The following is an 18568-nucleotide window of genomic DNA, read 5'->3' on the forward strand; positions in this document are numbered from 1 at the left end:
ACTCCTTCCCTGCCCAAAATCTAGCTGGCACCACCTCTTAGAACAGGTAGCACTAGATAGAGTGCATCCCAGCTATGCATTTCCACAGGCTGAAGGTTTCAACTTTGAGGCCAGCACCATCCTTTGGCCTGGGAGGGAGTCAATAGGCTGGCCCAGCTCCATCAGGGGCTAGCATGAAGATAGAAGCTCCTCCCTCCATAACTGTCATCCTTATGCCTGGGAGGGAGTGAATAGGCTGGCCCAGCTACACCAGGGCTAGCCTGAAGATAGAGGCTCCTCCCTCCATAACTGTCATCCTTCAACCTGGGAGGGAGTGAATAGGCTGGCCCAGCTCTATTAGGGGTTAGCCTGAAGATAGAAGCTCCTCCCTCCATAACTGTCATCCTTCGGCCTGGGAGGGAGAGAATAGGCTGGCCCAGCTCCACCAGGGCTAGCCTGAAGAAGAAGAGCCCTCCCTCTAGTCCATCTGCCTTGGTCCAGGCATCAGAGGGAGAGAAGAACTACTGGACCTCATCCCCTTCCCCACCACCATTCCCTTCTCCCTTTGTGTCGTGTCTTTTAGATTGTAAGCCTGAGGGCAGGGAACCGTCTTATTGAAAATAATAATTGTAAGCCGCTCTGAGAGCCATTAGGGGTGAAGGGCGGGGTATAAATAACGTAAATAATAAATAAATAAATAAATAACACCATGCCTTATAGAGCTGCTCAATTTGTAAGACCTTTAAAGGACAAATGGATAGTTATACCTGAGAGAATTTCAGCTTCTGGGTGACTTAATTAATTAATTAAGGTAATTCTTGAGAGCTTCATGAGCATATGGAGAAATAACAGGATAGACTGAAGGAATTTGGCCTGAAAGACAGATACCATTATTCTGTTGAGAAAAGATGGTCTTTGCCAGCTGATGATCCATCATCATGGATAACCATGATGACTTCCTCTTGCTCCCTCATTCAATATTTGCACATACTTAATAATATGGAAAGTGTGCTTTCTCAAGAGATAATACAAAACAATCTATAAAATACCACTGTTTCCTTCAGACTGACAGCAGGAATCTAAACCAGCATGATCACTTTCTCAGTTCATGTATAACCTTCCACCCAGAGAGGAAAAACCTCTCTGGACTCACATTATGTAATAAGGCATGAAGGACTGCCATTCCTGGGTCTATGTGATTTCCAAATGTTCACAAGAGTGTTTGGCTTTCATCCAGAGTTAAAGGCTTATTTGTTATCTTATTTCCAAGTGTGAGACATTGCCTGAGGATGAAGAATGGAATGCATAGATAAAGGAAACTGTTACATCCCAAAATCCACAGGGGAAAATGAAAAGAAAGCTTCTAAATAAAGGAACTCTCTGAAGTATGATTCATAGTAAAACAAATTAAAGAAGGAGTTTTAAGGCAGTTACAATAAACCTGAGGCACTTGATAGTTTATGTGTTTATTGTTTAATGACCATGTTTTCAGTATAAACTATTGACAGAATGTTCAACTTTGTTTCAAAATAGGAACAGTATAAAATGATGTCCCCAGTGTTTCTAGAGATAGGATTCTGCAAAGTAACTCCCCATCTTACCATTTTGTATTCTCTCCAGGTTTTTTGAAAATCTAGGCTTCCATCTTCGCGGTGTTGTATAACTGTCCAACCTCCTCCTGTGATTTCCATATTACAAAAAACCTGTGTAGAAAAACAAAGTGTACATAAGAATCTCCATCTTGACATGGCCTTGCTCCATCTAGCTCAACTTTCTGCTTCCAGAAGTGATCAGCAATATGATCTGAAAAGTACAACTTTCAAAATCCCCTGCTATAACTGGCCTGGAGAATCTTGGAGCTGTTGTCTAAACAGATCCCAGTCCTTTCTTTTTCTTGGCAGGGGACAAAAAAGTTTTCTGGTGTTTCAGTTTATGCCTACCTTCTCCATTATGAATTTGCCTGGTCCTAATTGAAGCAGCTTTCCTATGCATGTTCATACTCAGATGCATACGCTCCAGAATGGCTGGGACTTTTCCAAATTTCCTCTCACTGTGAACTTTAACAAAACTGCATGCTTCACTGCTGTATGGCACTCAATAAGAATCCTTATCAATTCAGTCAAGGCTTTGGCATTCTCACAGAGAGCCATACAAGGGAACAGACCTCATGACATTGGCTGGTAATGAAACACCATACACGACCTTATCGCGTGGGGGTCACTACCCAATTCCTTTGAACTGTTTCCTTCACAATCATGCCATTTCATCCTCAGCTGAATCAATTCCATGCTTTTCACTCTAAGGTGCATTGTCCATACCAATGTTGTTCGATTTCTCCCATTGTGCAGCTTTGCTTCTCCTATACACAGCCAAGGACCCCTGATTGTGTATCAGGGAAAGGGAATTGTACAAGGCTCCAAAATGTGAACCTTATTTGAGAAAGGGAAAACAAAACCTTTAAAGAATTGCTTTTCCTTGAAGAAAAATAGTTTGGCTCAGTGCTTCCTTCCACAATGACATTTGAGTACAACATTTATCTACAGTTGTGGTTTCATTGGTCTTTGATTTACAGCAGGTATTTTTAAAGCAATGCATGTATCTTATTTAACATTCACATCAAGTCTCCAGAAACCAAGTGATCACCTTTTTCCTTTCTTTTAAATATTAAATTCTAATGTTCAATTCAGTAAGTGGGAGTAGAGGAAAGATAATAGGTATGTATATATAGGAACTTTCTGTTTAAAAAAACCCTTTTCTAAACAGGTTTTGAAGTTTTCTTGTTTTGAGTGATGTAGCAAATTAAAAAGGGGGAGTGAGACAATGACAGAGGGATTTAAAGCACTAAATTTTTCCCTGTGTGGTCTGGCACTTTCCTTAGCAATGGATGGGAACACCTGCCACATTAACAGGAGCAGCAAGCTGATTATAAATGTTAGCTTTCCACCATCCGAGCCAACAAATGTCCTCAACTGGCTCCTGTCCCAGACAAGGTCAAAGTATTCAACCATTAAACACCTTTTAACATATTTTGAGGTTGAAATCTGAACATATACACACACCCCAGGGGAAATAGGAAGAATTTCAATTACTCTCCTTTTCTATCTCCTTGAAGGTAGATTGAATAGAACTATAGTCATCATAACTCAGTGGTTCCTAATTAAATGAAACTCTCAAAACTGATAAAAGATATATGGGACCAACAGTAACCCTTTGGAAGCAGATAAACATCTTTTTGTTGTTGTTTTATATTTAAATATACTGTCATTCTCTGTGTTTTTATAAGCTGTCACTGTTGTTCATATGTTACTTAACAACACAAGAAGGCTGGGCACCGTCCAATAGCCACTGAATCCTTACACTGATTGTTTTTGGCAGGCATTTGAATGGAAATCTAAGGCTGGAAGAAATCATTTATGGGACATATGAGACTGTCCCTCATGGTAGCCCCAGATTTCTTTCTCTCCTCTTCACCTGATAAATGGAGCAGCCAATGAAATAGACCAGGCATGTAAAAACTCACCAAAATGCCACCCATTTAGCTGTAGCAGACAGTAGTACAACATGGAGGAATCTACATATGTCATCCAGAGGAAAGGGCAGATGAACAGACTCAACAGAGTATTGACTGCAGAAAATATGATTGCCTTATCTCCCACAGCAACAGGATTTAAAACAGGGATGAACAAAGCCTAGCCTGTGGGACATATATGACCCCCAAAGCCCCCCAGTGTGGCCCACCAGAACTCCCACAGCTCCTATATCTTACTGCAATTTTATTTTATTTTTACTGGAAAAAGTAACTTCATATCTCTAAGGCTTCATCTGCACTCCATTTTAATTGTCATAAATCAATGCTATGGAATTCTGCATAGTGTAGTTTGTTCTGGCACCAGAGCTCTCTATCAGAGAATACGTCACAAAACTACAAATCCCATAATTCTATAGCATTCAGCCTTGATGGTTAAAATGGGGTCAAACTGGATTGTTTCTGCTGTGTGGATGCAGCCTTAGAGGTGTGAAGTTGCTTTTCCTAAGACTTGTGGGGGTCAGTTTGGCCAGGATTTCCACCTCCCTCAATGCTGTGTAAGTAACTTTTGATCTAAAACAGTCCAGGGAGACCACAAAAACTTTGAAAATGCCTCCTCCCCCAATAGCCATTAGGAAACATAAAGAGGGATTCAGTAAAAATGCATGTATATTTATTTTTAAAGACAGGTTCAGAGTGGAGTAGAAATGTGGACCTCAGATCTGGGGAAGGTGCCCACCTCAATTTAAAAATATCACATCCAGGTTACCAGATGCACCAGGCAGCAAGCTCTGCAGGATACTGATTTACTTTTACCTTTTTAGGTTCTGATATGTTATTCACATAAATAGTGTAGACACCGCTTTTATTGAAACCAGCTTGATATACATCAGCACAGTCTCTGAATGGCTTGTCATCTTCTCTTTTGGGATTCTTTAGCACAACTGCAAGAAAAGGAAAATGAATATGATATTGACATCTGCAGCAACAATCATAGTTAAATGTTCAACCAATAGAGGCATTATGTCAGTGACTTATTTGCCAGTTTTGTTTCATTTTGTTTTTACATTACTGGCCCTGCTGTGTTGCTTTTAATGGCAACCTAATGCAGAAATCAATAGCATAGTCTTGGGGACAACATCATCTGTTAAATTTCTGTATACCAGTGATATGAACAGGGGAGTAAAAGTTAAATAAATGAATAAAAATTGACCACTCTGCTGTAAAGCATGGCCACTCTTCACCTAGATCAGGATTTCCCAACCAGCATTCCCTTAAACCCTAGAGTTCTGCAAAAGATCACTAGGGATTCTGCAAGAGATCATAAATGGGAAAAATATGAAACATTTTTTTAGTGATAGATATAATAATAATATATGCAATGGTTCCCTGAAACCTGAAAATTATTTCAAGGATTCTCCCAAGATAAAAAGTTTGAGAAAGGCTAATCAAGATATTCCATGTGAAGTGTGTGAATTAGACTTTACCCTTTATGTCTGAAGAATCTCCACTGAAATGAACAAGACTTAGTGGTATGAACATTGACTATGACTCTGGAGATCAGGGGTTGAATCCTAACTCAGCCAGGACAACCCACTGGGTGACCTTGGGGAAGTCACACTCTCTCAGCCTCAAGGGATGGCAATAGCAACCCCCCATGGAAGAAACATGCCAAGAAAACCCTGTGATAGGTTCACCTTAGGGTCACCATAAGTCAGAAATGACTTGAAGGCACACAACAGTAACATGAAGACACATCTAGTATAGTGCTGTTACTGACATTTCCAGAGTTCAGAATTAATCCCACTAACCACCATATAATAATGGTTCAAGAACAGTTTCCCTACCCCACCCAGAAGGACTCCTCTACTTTGTAAATGTTAAATAATATTCTGTGTAGATTCATCCTCTTCAGATTTAATTGCTTACTGTCAGTGAAACCATCACTGATTGCTGTGAGCTACAGGGTCAGATCACCTGATCCAGCAGCCTTTTTGATTTGGGCCAGTTTTCTTGATGAAAGAAGGACATCCTTTTCTCTGCTTGCTTTGAAACTCTGAAATTACCCAAATTCTTTTAAGAAAAAGCATTTTCAGTGGCAATCCAAGGCTCAGAAAATGCCTACCTCTCAACAGTTGTTTTTGGAAATACAAACTCAGAAGGCAGTCCCTGTGCAAATAGATGAAAACAATTGTTTCCTTTTGCTTACATAGAGATTCTTAAGACTGTAAGACCATAAGAAAAGCCATCCTGGTTTATACCAAAAGCCTTTTCCCTACTACACAGTGGCCATCCAGTTGCTTCTGGAAAACCTTCTAACACAGCGATTCCCAAACTTTGTCCTTCCAGATGTTTTGTAGTTCAGCTCCCAGAATTCCTGACTGTTTGGTCAAGGTGGCTGATCCTTCTGGAAGTTGAAGTCCAAAATCCCTGGAGGACCAAAGTTTGGGAATCAGTGCTATAGCAGGACCACTTCCACCGACAAAGCTATAGTCCCCCTCCCACATCATGTTCCCCAGAAAATAATATACAGAGATACACTGCCTTTTGTATTGGAGGGCATGTATGCATCCATCATTAACGTAGGTAAGTAAGCAGCTTGACCAGTCAAGGTAGCTTTTCCTTGGGACAACTCCTCCAAGGCAAGTTGGCCTCTTTTACCAGTGTTCTTTAGCCCACTACATGTGCATTTGTTTTGGGAGTAAGATAGATACTCCAGCAGTATTTTTTTCAACCTTTCTCAAGACTTCAAAACAGGATAAACACAGAAATTCATCTCTGACTTCCATTTTAATATTATCTGAAAAAATATTTACGAGGTTAAAATGCTTGCCAGCTTCTATATAAATATCCCAAGCCCTAGTTGCATGGGCAACTGACAGGGAAGATGGGATGTATCACCTCCAGATGGAAACCTGTAGGTATGTACCTCAAATTTGGACCTTCTTCATTTGTGAGTCATTTTTATTTCATCCCCCAAATAACGCACAGAGCATCTAAGGGTCTTGTTGACCATTTTGCTGTGTTTGTAATCTTTTAACACTTTTTTCACATGATCCACACACTAATGAATATGATTTCCAATGAAAGCAATCAGATGGAACAACACCAGAGACTTTATGCAAGTAAAATAAAAAGACCTCCCCCAATTTGCACTATATGTGTGGGGGTTACTGGGGTACTTTGGAAGTCTCATAAAAGGCATTGAGAGCATATGGAAAACACTTTCCCCATGGAATAGGATGATTCATCACAAGCATTTGATTGTAGCCACTTTAGCTGATTGTTTCAGCAAAGCTGATTTGGAATGGCTGGATTATCATGGCCAGTTGGTCATGCCCTTTTAGTGCAGCAACCATTTCAGGGCTGATCAGAGCACATGATTCAATGCTGCTCTGCCAACAATAAAATTTAGACAAGTGCTATCTCAGTGCAGCTCTACCACCAATCCCATTTCAACACAGGAATGAGAACTGATGGATGGAGAGAGGGTGAATGGGGAAAGGGATGGAGAGAGGGTGAATGGGGAAAGGGATCAAGTGATCATGATTACTTTTTCCATTCACCCCCTTTCATCTGTCTGTGATCCATTCTTCTGATCACTTTCCCCTCCCCACCCTCCTTTCATCTGAACACTTTCCCCACTTAACCTCTTTCATCTGATTGTCTTCAGGTACTCTGATGCCTATGTTAAATGGACTTGGTGATAGAGCAGTACTGAAACAGCTGTTTGTTTAAACTGCTACACTAAAAGAGAATCGTTGAATCGTCCACTCCAAGTGGCGCTGAAATAGCGGCATTCAGCCAGTCACACTGAGATGACCATGATCAACTAGTCATGCTAGACCAGGAGTGCTGAATCAGCAGCAAAGAAATAGCCATGCTGAAGCAACCACAATTAACTAGCCACAATGAATCATCCTAGACCCCTTTCCCCAGCCCTGTCCCAAAGGCTCACTGACACATCTGCGCCTAGTCAGCTTCAGCAGCATCTCTGCTCTAGGGTTGGAAGGAATATTTTAAAAATTAAAAAAGAAAGAAAGAAAGAAAGATGCCTCAAAAAAGGGTTCTCAAGGATTAGTAAACCTGGCTAAGTTTTCAACTTCTTTTTACACTTTGTTTCAATCTACTTTACTTTAGCCGCTGTGTGCTAGCTTAACACATCTGGCTGGTCTTGGCTTCACCTCCTTCTTTAACAAAGTGAAATGTGAGTTGTGAGGAGGTATTAGCAATTGAAAGCTTGTCTTTGTTTATGTTTATAAGAATTATTGCCTTTTTCCCTCCTTCCCAGCTGAGTTAATGATTGTGGGTGTGCATGCGAGGGGTTTATTTATATCTCAAATCCTGTTTTGTTGCTCGTGTTTGGGAGTGGGGGCAGAGCCTTTTGGATTGTAGGTTGGGCTCTGGAACGGTCATGGGACACAAGATTAGGGGGTGGGGAAAGTCTGTGGGCTTACTGTCTCTTATAAAGCTATAAGTCTGGAGAGGGAACTACCCAGGTTGACCTTTCAGAAATCACCATCTTTTGACTGCCCTTTGGGTTTGGGTTTTCACCCAAGGGTGGCTGGGGAAGTGTCACAAGTTGCCAGCTGTGTCTCTGCTAAAGCAACACCTCCCTTCATTAGCTCAGCCCTCAGTCTCAAACATTTAACTAGGTTTTAGGTGAATAAAGATGGCCCTTGTTTAACCCCAACTACTGTGTCTGGTCTCATTATTCCATGGTTGGTCAACAAATTCTTCCCTATTTGTTGTCAGCAAAATTTAATAAGAACATGTTGTACCTGTTCAGTTGTATTTGCTCTCAAGCAAAGGCACATAGTGTACCACTAGGCATGGAAAATTTTGTGACTGAAGTGCATATTGCTGTTGCATTAGAATAAACCTGCTGTTGTTGTGTGTCTTCAAGGTGACTCCAATGTGTAGTGGAGCAACTGACAAGGCTCATCAAAGCCCACTGAGTCAGGTTTTGGCCTGGAAACTGCAGGGCCATAATGTTGAACTGGTAACCTAATGGCCTTGCTCACTCTCCAGTCTTATCACTCTTTCTCTTTAAACCAGGTGCGAATAGGCAGTTTGGTCAAGATAAGATACTTTCAAGTGAAGGACTGTCTTCTGAAAGCATTTCCCAATGAGAAACTCCCCTCCATAAATTAGGATACATGGTGACCTTACCATCTATAATTCAAATCCCTTGAACATTTATATCTCTTTATGTTGTACCTGTATGGCAAACAAGTGTTAAAGAAGAAGGCATCCTCAGAAAAAGAACAGAAAGAAATCCTAATTCAGCACTAATGTGGTTGAATACAGAGGATTTCAAACCGAAACTACTAGGATATGAGTATACAAACCCCTGGGCATAAAAGATCTAATCTACCAGTTCTGGTTTCTCTCACACTTACTAAAATCAATCAATTAATCAATAAATTCATGTCCTTTCCACCTAAAAATGAATGACTTTGTAAAATTTTGCAAAATTTGCGGAAATGAAATCCTCACCCTGCCCACTTTCTTCTAGTCATGACTAAATGAAGAATAAGGTCATCAAAATCTCATAACACCAAGAAGGTTCCTATGTGGGAGCTCTCTATAATACTCTAATCCAGACCTAGACAAAAGTAAGTACAGTATTTCATTTTTTAAAAATAATTACTTCCCAAAGTTTAATACTTTCTTTGCAAAATATGATGGAAAGAAATTGAGATTTTTTTAAAAAATAAAGATAAAATAAAGATGGCAAGAACCAAGAGTGAAAGATATATATAATTCTCTATACAGGCAGGTGATTTTGAATACCTTTCAAAGTGCTGGATAGGAATTCCTGTTTATTCAACAATGTTTAGAATGCTAAATTAGGGCCACAATCTGTGTTGTTGTTGTTACATCACAGCTACATCACAGAAAAGTAAATCTGATCAAATTTAGGAACGTACAGGAGGAAATAGCTATTCCCCAGTTTGGTCAGTGCAGATCAGTAAAATTAGTGGGTTTTAAAAAAAAAATCCTAAAATTTCTTAATGTATATGAGGGAAGAACTTGAGATTTGTTTTTTTAAAGTGATTGAATGCAGTGAAATTGACAGATCCATCAATTCCTACCCAGGCTTTTCAAATATATGCAGGGAAGATATTCCTAAAAGTGCTGGATATTTGGCTGTAGGAAGAAAGGCAACATTCTCTCTCTCTCTCTCTGGCTTTTCTTTGCAAATGAAGATTCAGGAAGGACTCATCCTGCACTTTCTACAGGTGCATTGATGACAAAAGTTTGATCTGAGATAAGTCCAGTTGCAGAAAGTACAGCAGAATGTCTCTTTGGGTGATGTTTCCAAGTTGTGGTTCTTTCTGCGTTGTCGTTTCTCTTCAAGACTTATTCAGCGTGAGTTTTTGAAAAAGGCTGCAGCATCGTAGATAGTGCGTCTCCATGCCTCCTGATGAGAGGCCAGGGCGGACCATTGTTGGTGATCGATTTGGCCAAGCCTGAGGTGTTGTTTCAGGGAGTCCTTGTATCTCTTCTTTGGGGCGCCTCTCTTACGCTGACCCATGGCAGGTTCACCATAGAGTATTATTTTTGGGAGGCGATGGTCCTCCATCCTAGAAACGTGTCCTGCCCAATGCAGCTGCGTCCTCAATAGCATGGCCTCAATGCTGGTGATCCCTGCTTGCTCAAGGACAGCAACATTCATCACATAGTCAGTCCAGTGTATATTTAGGATTGTGCATAAACAGCGCTGATTAAAGCGTTCGAGGAGTCGTAGGTGTTGCCGATAGGTGACCCATGTTTCAGACTCATAAAGGAGAATAGACAGTACAATGGCTCTATACACACTGATTTTTGTGCTTCACCTCAAGTGTTTGTTACTCCAGACTCTTTTGTGAAGCTGAAGAAGAGGGGAACTTTATAAGGGATTCAGAAGATAACACTGTTCCTTTTGCATATGTATCAAATGAAAAGGTTATATTTCACTTTGGAACAAAGGCCTTTTAAAACATGTTACTCCTCAACCCCCACTAATATTGGGTATGAAACTGAGCTGTAAGTAATTGGTGTTCTTTACAGAATACATTCCCCCCCCCCCTCTGAATGAAGAAAAGTGTTTGGCTTACTGGCAAGATTTCAGTTTGTAATTACTTCAGGATGCAACAAGATTTTCTTTTATCCCTATCAAAAAAGCTCTTATGCCAAGAATTTTCTTTTCCCAACTCTGCCCTGCTGCACCTGGACTGAAATTGTTTGCCATATGATTCCCATCTGAGCCCTGACTAGCCTCCCTGTCTTGCCAAAGGAATAGAAGGATGGCAATGGGTAACTTTCAGATCTTTTGGCTGCAATATGAAACACACAGAGAAGCAATGGCACATGGTGGCTTCATTTCAGTGGAGTAGTGAATTTGCTATCAGTTATAGTCTGCAATTTCAAGGAGCTATTTTTGAGGGTATGATTCAGCACCTTGGACAATTCTTTAAAATTTTAATCTGGGCTCAGATTAAAATCCAGACTCTGGCGGGACTTCCGTTTGGTGAGCGCAGGTGCAAGGAGCGAGCCGCAGGAGCTCTGACGACTCGTTCTTTGGTGGAGAATAGAGCCGCTTCCCTCTGCCTTTGCTTTGAAGGGGAGACAGTGGTTTATTTGGCAACACAGCTCCCAGGCAAGGGGGCATCCTTGGGACCGCACAGAGGTCTGTCCCATCCGCTTCCAGTGAAGTGAAGGCACTTGCATCAGTGGGGTAGCCCGAAGGTTGCTTAACAGCACAGCAGCCCAAACCGCTGGAGCAGAGGAAGGGATACGGAGCTGCAAGAGCCCTTCCTCCCCAAACACTGAGACAAATGCCCAGGCTTACAGCGCCAGCAACCGAATACAAGTAAGCAACAACAGTAGAACCCCCAAAACAAGAGTGGAGGTGTGGGAAAAGCTAGGGGGGCAACGAAATAATAAAGCATCAAGCTTTCTTAGGATACCAGTCAGTTCAAAGTCAGCCTCAGTTGATAAAGAGTTTGCCTGCTTTAAGCGAATTGCAACATTTATTAAAAAAAGAACTTCCAAGCATTGGATACTTTTTCTCTCTCTTTTCGTTACTTCATTTTGAATTTCGTCCATTTTGCCTCGAGAATATAGGAGATCTTTTTTATTTCCCTTTCCTCTTTGACTTTCATGTAACAACTTTGAACAAGATTAGAGACAAACTATTATCCAAGGGATTTGTTGATACAGTAGCCAAAATAAGAAGGGGAATTCCTGAATTCTTAAACCCCTTTTGTTGGGGTAATTAGAAGTGTTTGAAACTGTAACCTTAGCTAAGAATGGCTTCAGCTGCTAAGAAAGCCGCAGCTGCAGCAGCATAGACTCAGCAGCTGCAAAGGAGAGGTTCAATGGAGCAAAACCCACAGTTAGAAGAAATACGGAAAATAAATGCAAAAATGGAAAATATGCAAATGAATCTGCAACAGAAAATTAAAGGCTTGAGGACTGATTTGAAGCAAGATTTTAAATCTGAAGTTAAGAAAATCTCTCAATCTTTAGAAGAAGTTTAAAAAGAGGTTAGTCAAGTGAAATCAAAGATTAAAGTTTTGGAGGTTAAATCCAAAGAATTAGAGGACGCTACAACAAAACTTGAGTGACAACATGAAAGAGATTTAGACCAAAAGGCTCTGGAGGATCAAAAAAGCAGAGAAAATTGTTTAAAAATCCATGGATTAAAAGAATTAAAAAATGAAAATTTATATGACTATGTTGTAACTGTATTGGCAGAATATATGGAAATTCCAAAAATGGAATATATTTGGGAAATTAATAAAACATTTAGAGTGAACTCTTCGTTTGCAAGAGAACAGACTATACTGTAAAATTGTAAAATGTATGGGAACTCCAATGACAAATGCTGGAAATGCAAAAAGAAAAAGGGGACTATATACCACATTTGGTGGAAATGCAAAAAAGCAATAATAATAATAATAATAGTAATAATAATAAAATAAAAAATACTGGTCGGATGTATGGAAAATAATAAATAAAATACTAAATATAAGATTGGAAAACAAACCAGAAATATTTTTGTTAAACATGATCAATGGGGAGTTAGAGAAGAAATTTGGATGTGTATTGTTTTATATGATTTGTTCAGCAAGTATGACCTATGCTAGACTTTGGAGAAACAAGACAATACCTAAAGCTGAGGATTGGCTATTAAAATTGTATGAATTGGCAGAATTAGATAAATTAACAAGAAAATTGAGAAATGAAAAATCAGAAAAATTTCTAGAAAGCTGGAAGAAAGTCTTTGATTTTTTTTGAAAAGAAATGGGGGACATTGGCAACCATTTCATTAAAGAATTGGTGATTGAGCTTATAAAGGGCAGTTTAGAGGAGAAATAAGGTTAAAATAGATGGTTTGGAAAATATAAGAGGGAAATATTCGGAATATAAATGAAGGAAAACAGATGGAATATACAGTATTTCATAATGTGTTTTTTTTTTAAGTGCCTCAATTCATTTAAAATTTGTAAAGCAAAAACACACAGTTGATAGGCATTACTATCGGTAGGGAAAAAAAAGAGGTTACATATATCTAGATACATCTAGATACATTGCTATGTATGAGTGTTATAAAGATAATACATAGAAAGAGAAAACCATTACAGGGATAACTAAGACAATACAAGATTTGAAAAACAGATCTAGCAGGTATCCATTAGTAAGCAGGAAGGTTTCATGTTTGTATAGGTTGATTGGATTTATGTGAAAGATGGAATATGTATGTACTGGAATCGTTAATGTGTTTTTTGTTGTTGATGTACTATGTTTTATACAATAAAATTGTTTTTTAAAAAATCCAGACTCTGGCCTTGTTTGCCTGGGCCAAAAGGCCCATTCTCTGCCCCCCTTCTGGTATTGTGCTGTTCAGATGACACATGTCTCAAACTCTGGTTCTGGCGTGAGAACTTTGGATGACATCCAGAACATTCCACAGATCTGAGCTATGCCTATTAAAATAAGTTACCTATTACCTGGGATCTGATCTGGTACCCTCCATTCCCATGCCATGAAGGCTGTCTGCATGAGCATCTCATGGAAACACCTAGTGCATCTGCCACTACCATAGGTAATTCATTCTGAGATCAGAAAGAGGTGCCCAACTATGCGACCATCACTGGGCGCCTCATTATGACCTCAGAAGAGTGAGACTGCAGGGGTGGTGAATGCACTCAGTGGCTCAGCAGAATACCCATGTAGACAGCTGCTACAGTGCCAGAATGAAGGGCCAGGTAACAGGGGCAAGCCAGGGCAGCTGTGGGTCCAGGATACTCTTAGTTGCCCCTTGAGTATCCTCACCAGTGCAGACAAGGTTTCTAATCCATCAACATGAAAATCATTAGCCACCATTACCTGGAAGCCAATCCTGCTTCTCATTAATAAGGCTTATAATCAAATATGGAGGACCCAGAACTCAAGGATAGAAAATGTATGGCATGCAGTAGGTTCCAAGGCAGACATAGTGTGAAGCATGAAAAGCTGCTATCAGTCACTGTAGATTGGACATCAGTTCTCAGAAGCTCTAGCCAGCATTGCCAGTGGGACTTGTGGAATAGAAAGTCCAAAAACCACTGCTTTAGGGCAGCACAACAAGCTCCAGTCAGCCAGTCTGTCCCAAAATGGAGCTGCTCCAAGCTACAGAAGTGAAGCCCTGCAGCCAAACCTCACAAGAGTTTTCCAAACACCATTGCTACTACAAGTGAAAGCTGCAACTAAGGCAGTGAACTCACGTGGGCAGGCAATGAGCAGGAGACACCACCACACAAAGTGGTCAGTGAAATTGCATGGTGGTTTTAAGGGACCCCAAAAATAAATTTTGTGCAACCCTCATTCCCACCATGTCCCTAAAGGACACTGGTCCAGCTTGTCTTTCTTGAGCACCAATACTTTGACTGAAGGCTTGCCTGCCACACTCTTTTTCCTTCACCCTCCTGCCACCCCCTTTCCCACTCAGTGCCCCCTTGGATATTTCCTCTACTCCCAGGTGGGTATACTGCCCACTTTGGAAATAACTCTCAGGCCTTTCCTGCTTTGTCCAAGATACTCCAGGCACAGCTGGGACTATCCTGGTCCTGCAGCTGCCTCAACCTGCCTCTGTTACCTTACCCTGTGTTCCCACATCATAGCAGCTGCCTGCATGGGCATCCTGAGGAGACACCTGATACATCTGCCATGGGGCACTTTTTCTGAGGTCAGAACGAGGCTCTCAGCAATGGTCACATGCTGGTCACTTCATGTTGGCCTCAAAATGAGTGATTCATGGTGGCCACAGACACTCCAGGTAGCTCAGCAGGACACCTACACAGATAGCCACAGAGGTGTGAGAATGAAGGGCTATAGATCTTCATGGAATATTTGAAGCAACAAGTAGATTTTTTAAACTGTTAAGTGTGTTTTACTCCAGTTCTAGTGCAGACCGTGCTGGACATTGTTCAGACTGCTCACATCAGAACCAGGGTTTGTGATGTGCATCATCTGAACAGGATGAAGCCTAAACTGGAGAAAACAGGCCTTTTGACCCATGTAAACAAGGCCTCAGTTTCAGTTTCATTAAGTTTTCACAAACCTTCCAGACTTTTGTTCCCATCATTGTTTCAGGTGAGTTTATGAGGTTTTGTATTTTTTTCCTCTGCACTAAAATCCACACATTTTCATAACTTTCCTAACTTACTTATGTAAATGCACAATTTAATTGATTTACACAGCTTTTTTCATTCTCTTATTTTCTTTCTGAGTATATTACTTACTATACATGTTATAGCCATTCAAATTTTAAAATATGTAATTCTTTTATGAGCATTTTATTTCTCAGAGATATCCTGTAATCTATAATGTATAGTATAAAACTAGTGTAGATGTTGCAAATTTGTGAATAATCAAGGCGAGTTAAGCATTTTCTTGCAAGAAGTCTTCAAAGCTGTGAAAATGCTAGTTTGTTTTGGCTGTCAAGGCCAACACAGTTTTGATCCATACTTCAAAGGGCTTGTGTGAGTCTATTCTGAATCTGCCCTAAGTCATTACACTGAACCATAAAGCCTTTTTTTAAAAAAGGGGCCACGGATGTCAAATGCTAGTTTAGTTGTTTTTGAACCCATGATAATTATGATATATTAGATATAGAATGCTGAGAAAAGCCTGTGACAAGCAAAATTAATTTTGATTTATTCACTAATCTAAGATCTGGTGCTATGAGTAACATATTTACTGTGTGTTGTTCTGATAAAAAAATTAACCAATCCTATTACTAATTGAAGGAGGCTTATCTTGATAATAGCATATTTCAGCATTTTCTGACACATCTAATCATGTGCTGATATAATGAAGGATGAAGTGCTTTGTTACTATAGTTACTTTTCAGATATCTGTCAAATGCAGATGTTATATTAACCCAAAATTGACTTTCTGATTGCACTATAGGCTGTTTAATAGTAATCACACACACACTAATGTATTTGATCCTTCACATTATTAAGACAGAATACCTCCCATTCAAGGTTCAACTAAAACCTCAGTTGAAATCTTTTTCTTGAAATCAGATAAAGATAAAAGCTAAAATGTATAATATAAACAAGTTGTTCATGCATCCAAGACAGCTGTCTTTCTGTGACATCACCACTCTTTCATAAATTTATTCTCAGATGCCTTCTGTTAACTAGTTAGAGGATTGAGCTGTTCATTACATATTTCTACTAGGGATATAAATTTTCTCAGCCTCAATGAAAAAGATTGTCTTGGCCCATCAAGGCCCTCCACAGAACCCCACCAAAATCATGGTCAACTGCCAGAAGATTTTTCATATTTTGGGACCTCTTGATTGTTTATGGAAAAACTTGTGTTTCTCCCCATCAAAAATGATTGAGAATGCATAATACACTTGTAAGCTTGCCCAGCTAACTTGCAATTATTTGTTCTTGCATGCAAGAGTGAATAAACAAAAAATTACATTGCCAAATCCCAATAGTATGAGTAAAGTTGCAAACCACCAAGTCATTCAGAACAATCTGCTGAACATGGGCCTGATGTAATTCATATTAAAACTGATGGACTGAGTCTCACTTGGAAAACGGATTCTCTCTCCCCCCTCTCCCCCATTATCTTTACTTCTATTACAAAGTTCTGATATGAGTTTTGTTAGGTTTGCAAGATTCTAGAAACCTCACAATTTGTGTACTTACAAGTGGTTTCCAGAAAGAGCCTAATAAAGATGAAACATACTCAGCCACAAAATGAAGACTGGAACAATGAAAAGGACCACTGAAGCACTCAACAATGAAATATATTCTCTAAGGTAGTTGGAGGCCCATCAAGTTGGAAGAAAACGAGGCCCACCCAAACCAATATAGTGGCTTCCAAATACGTTGGGGGTGACTTAGGTTATAGAGATTCAGTTGTTCCCCACCTTTTGTCCTTCACACACCAATTAAAACACATGTACTGGTACAAGTTGTCAGGGAATTTCTCTCACTACCACAAACAGCACTACTATCATGTCAGTATTTAAAAGAAAGCCACGCAAGGCCAAGCCATGTCAGAAATGCCACTTTTTCTCCAGAGTGTAAAGACTTTTTTTCCAGAGTGTAAAGACAGGCTATCATGAGTACTTAAATTAGGAAAATCTGAGTTCTCATTTTCACAAGTTCAGTTTCAAAATAGCAGCCAAGACTTCAAAATCAAAGAGCAGGATCTGCTCAAATCCAGGATCACAGGTGTGAGATCCATAAACCAATGTCAAATTCAAGAATGGTAGTTAAGAGGCCCTAGAACTGAAGACTTCCCAAAGTGATCTTTAAAGATAGTTTTTCCTGAGCTACATAGGCCCACCACAATAGAGGCTTCTCATTTCTTAAAGGATGACATGAGGTGGTAAATTGTTCCCCTTCAGCAATCTGAATTTGACCTTTTAGCAAGATTATGCTTGGGCAAGCAATAATATTTTAACCATTGAGATGGGGATTAAAATAAAGAGTATGGGAGCTGGATAAAATAGGGTTGGCGATTTGGGCAGTTGTAGTTCAGTTCCTCTGGACACCAACCTTTGGCTTTGACTGACCTATTAACAGACTACAAGCAGAGCCTGAATTAATAAATTGTACTAGGCATGGCATGAAATTCATTCATCCCAAAGTACTAGAGAAATCTGAGAAGACACTAATAGCCACTCAAGTTTTCAGGACGTCACTGTCTTACCTCCTTCTTTAGAACACATGCTAACTAAGCTGTGTACGGTGTCCATTAGCTCCAGTTGCTGTTTCTGTAGGATGCTGTTATTGGTAGTTGCTTTAGTCAGCTGCCTTTCCAATTCCTGGATGATGTATGTTTGACGTGAAACCAAGCCTTGCAGGCTTTCTTTTTCCTCCTTCAAAGTATCCAGCTCCCCTTTATGCCTTTCTTCCATTTCAAGGATTTTGTGTTCCAATAGACTGGGAAAATAAACACAGTGATACCACACATATAAAAATTTTGGTCTCCATCATCAGACAAGGGAAAAGGGGAGCATTAACTGGTACTAAGATTAGCTACAGTTAAGAATTTGGATACAATACTAAAATCAAAGTAAAATCTTCCAATATCCTGGTCATAGCCATGGCAGATGAGGGAGATAGGGATGGGCAAATAAGTCTAAAGATTCCCTAGGCTTAAACTTGTACTAATATATCATTTTTATCACCAAGAAAAAAATCAGGAAGCATATGTGCAATACAATTTGTCATTTGGAGCCAAACTAGAAGAGAAGGGGAATGTATATTTCTTGTTATCAATCCATTTTAATCCTACAGTAGGATTTCATCAGAGAAACGTTCCACAGCAATCAGACCTGTAATTTAAGCCCATGTTTCCAATATCCCATCACAACATTAGCTAGCTAAATGTAGGACATGTAGGTGAGGAACATCATGCAGTATGTCAAACAGGTGCCTTTCACCTATATGTCCACTCACTCATCACGTTATTTATACCCTAGCTCAAAAATACTTGGAAAACACAGAATATATATATATATATATATATATATATATATATATATATATATATATA

General features: G+C 39.7%; 1 protein-coding gene across 1 annotated transcript in view; it reads right to left on the bottom strand.

Moving 5' to 3' along the window:
* Positions 1-18568, bottom strand: part of LOC121929831 (nardilysin-like) — a 356364-nt gene that overhangs the window by 199984 nt on the left and 137812 nt on the right. The window contains 3 exon segments of the mRNA XM_042465761.1: positions 1581-1682; positions 4322-4449; positions 17720-17952. Coding sequence (XP_042321695.1) covers positions 1581-1682; positions 4322-4449; positions 17720-17952 — 463 coding nt within the window.

This window comes from Sceloporus undulatus, chromosome 4 (assembly GCF_019175285.1).
Source record: "Sceloporus undulatus isolate JIND9_A2432 ecotype Alabama chromosome 4, SceUnd_v1.1, whole genome shotgun sequence".
In the NCBI taxonomy this organism is placed as follows: domain Eukaryota; kingdom Metazoa; phylum Chordata; class Lepidosauria; order Squamata; family Phrynosomatidae; genus Sceloporus; species Sceloporus undulatus.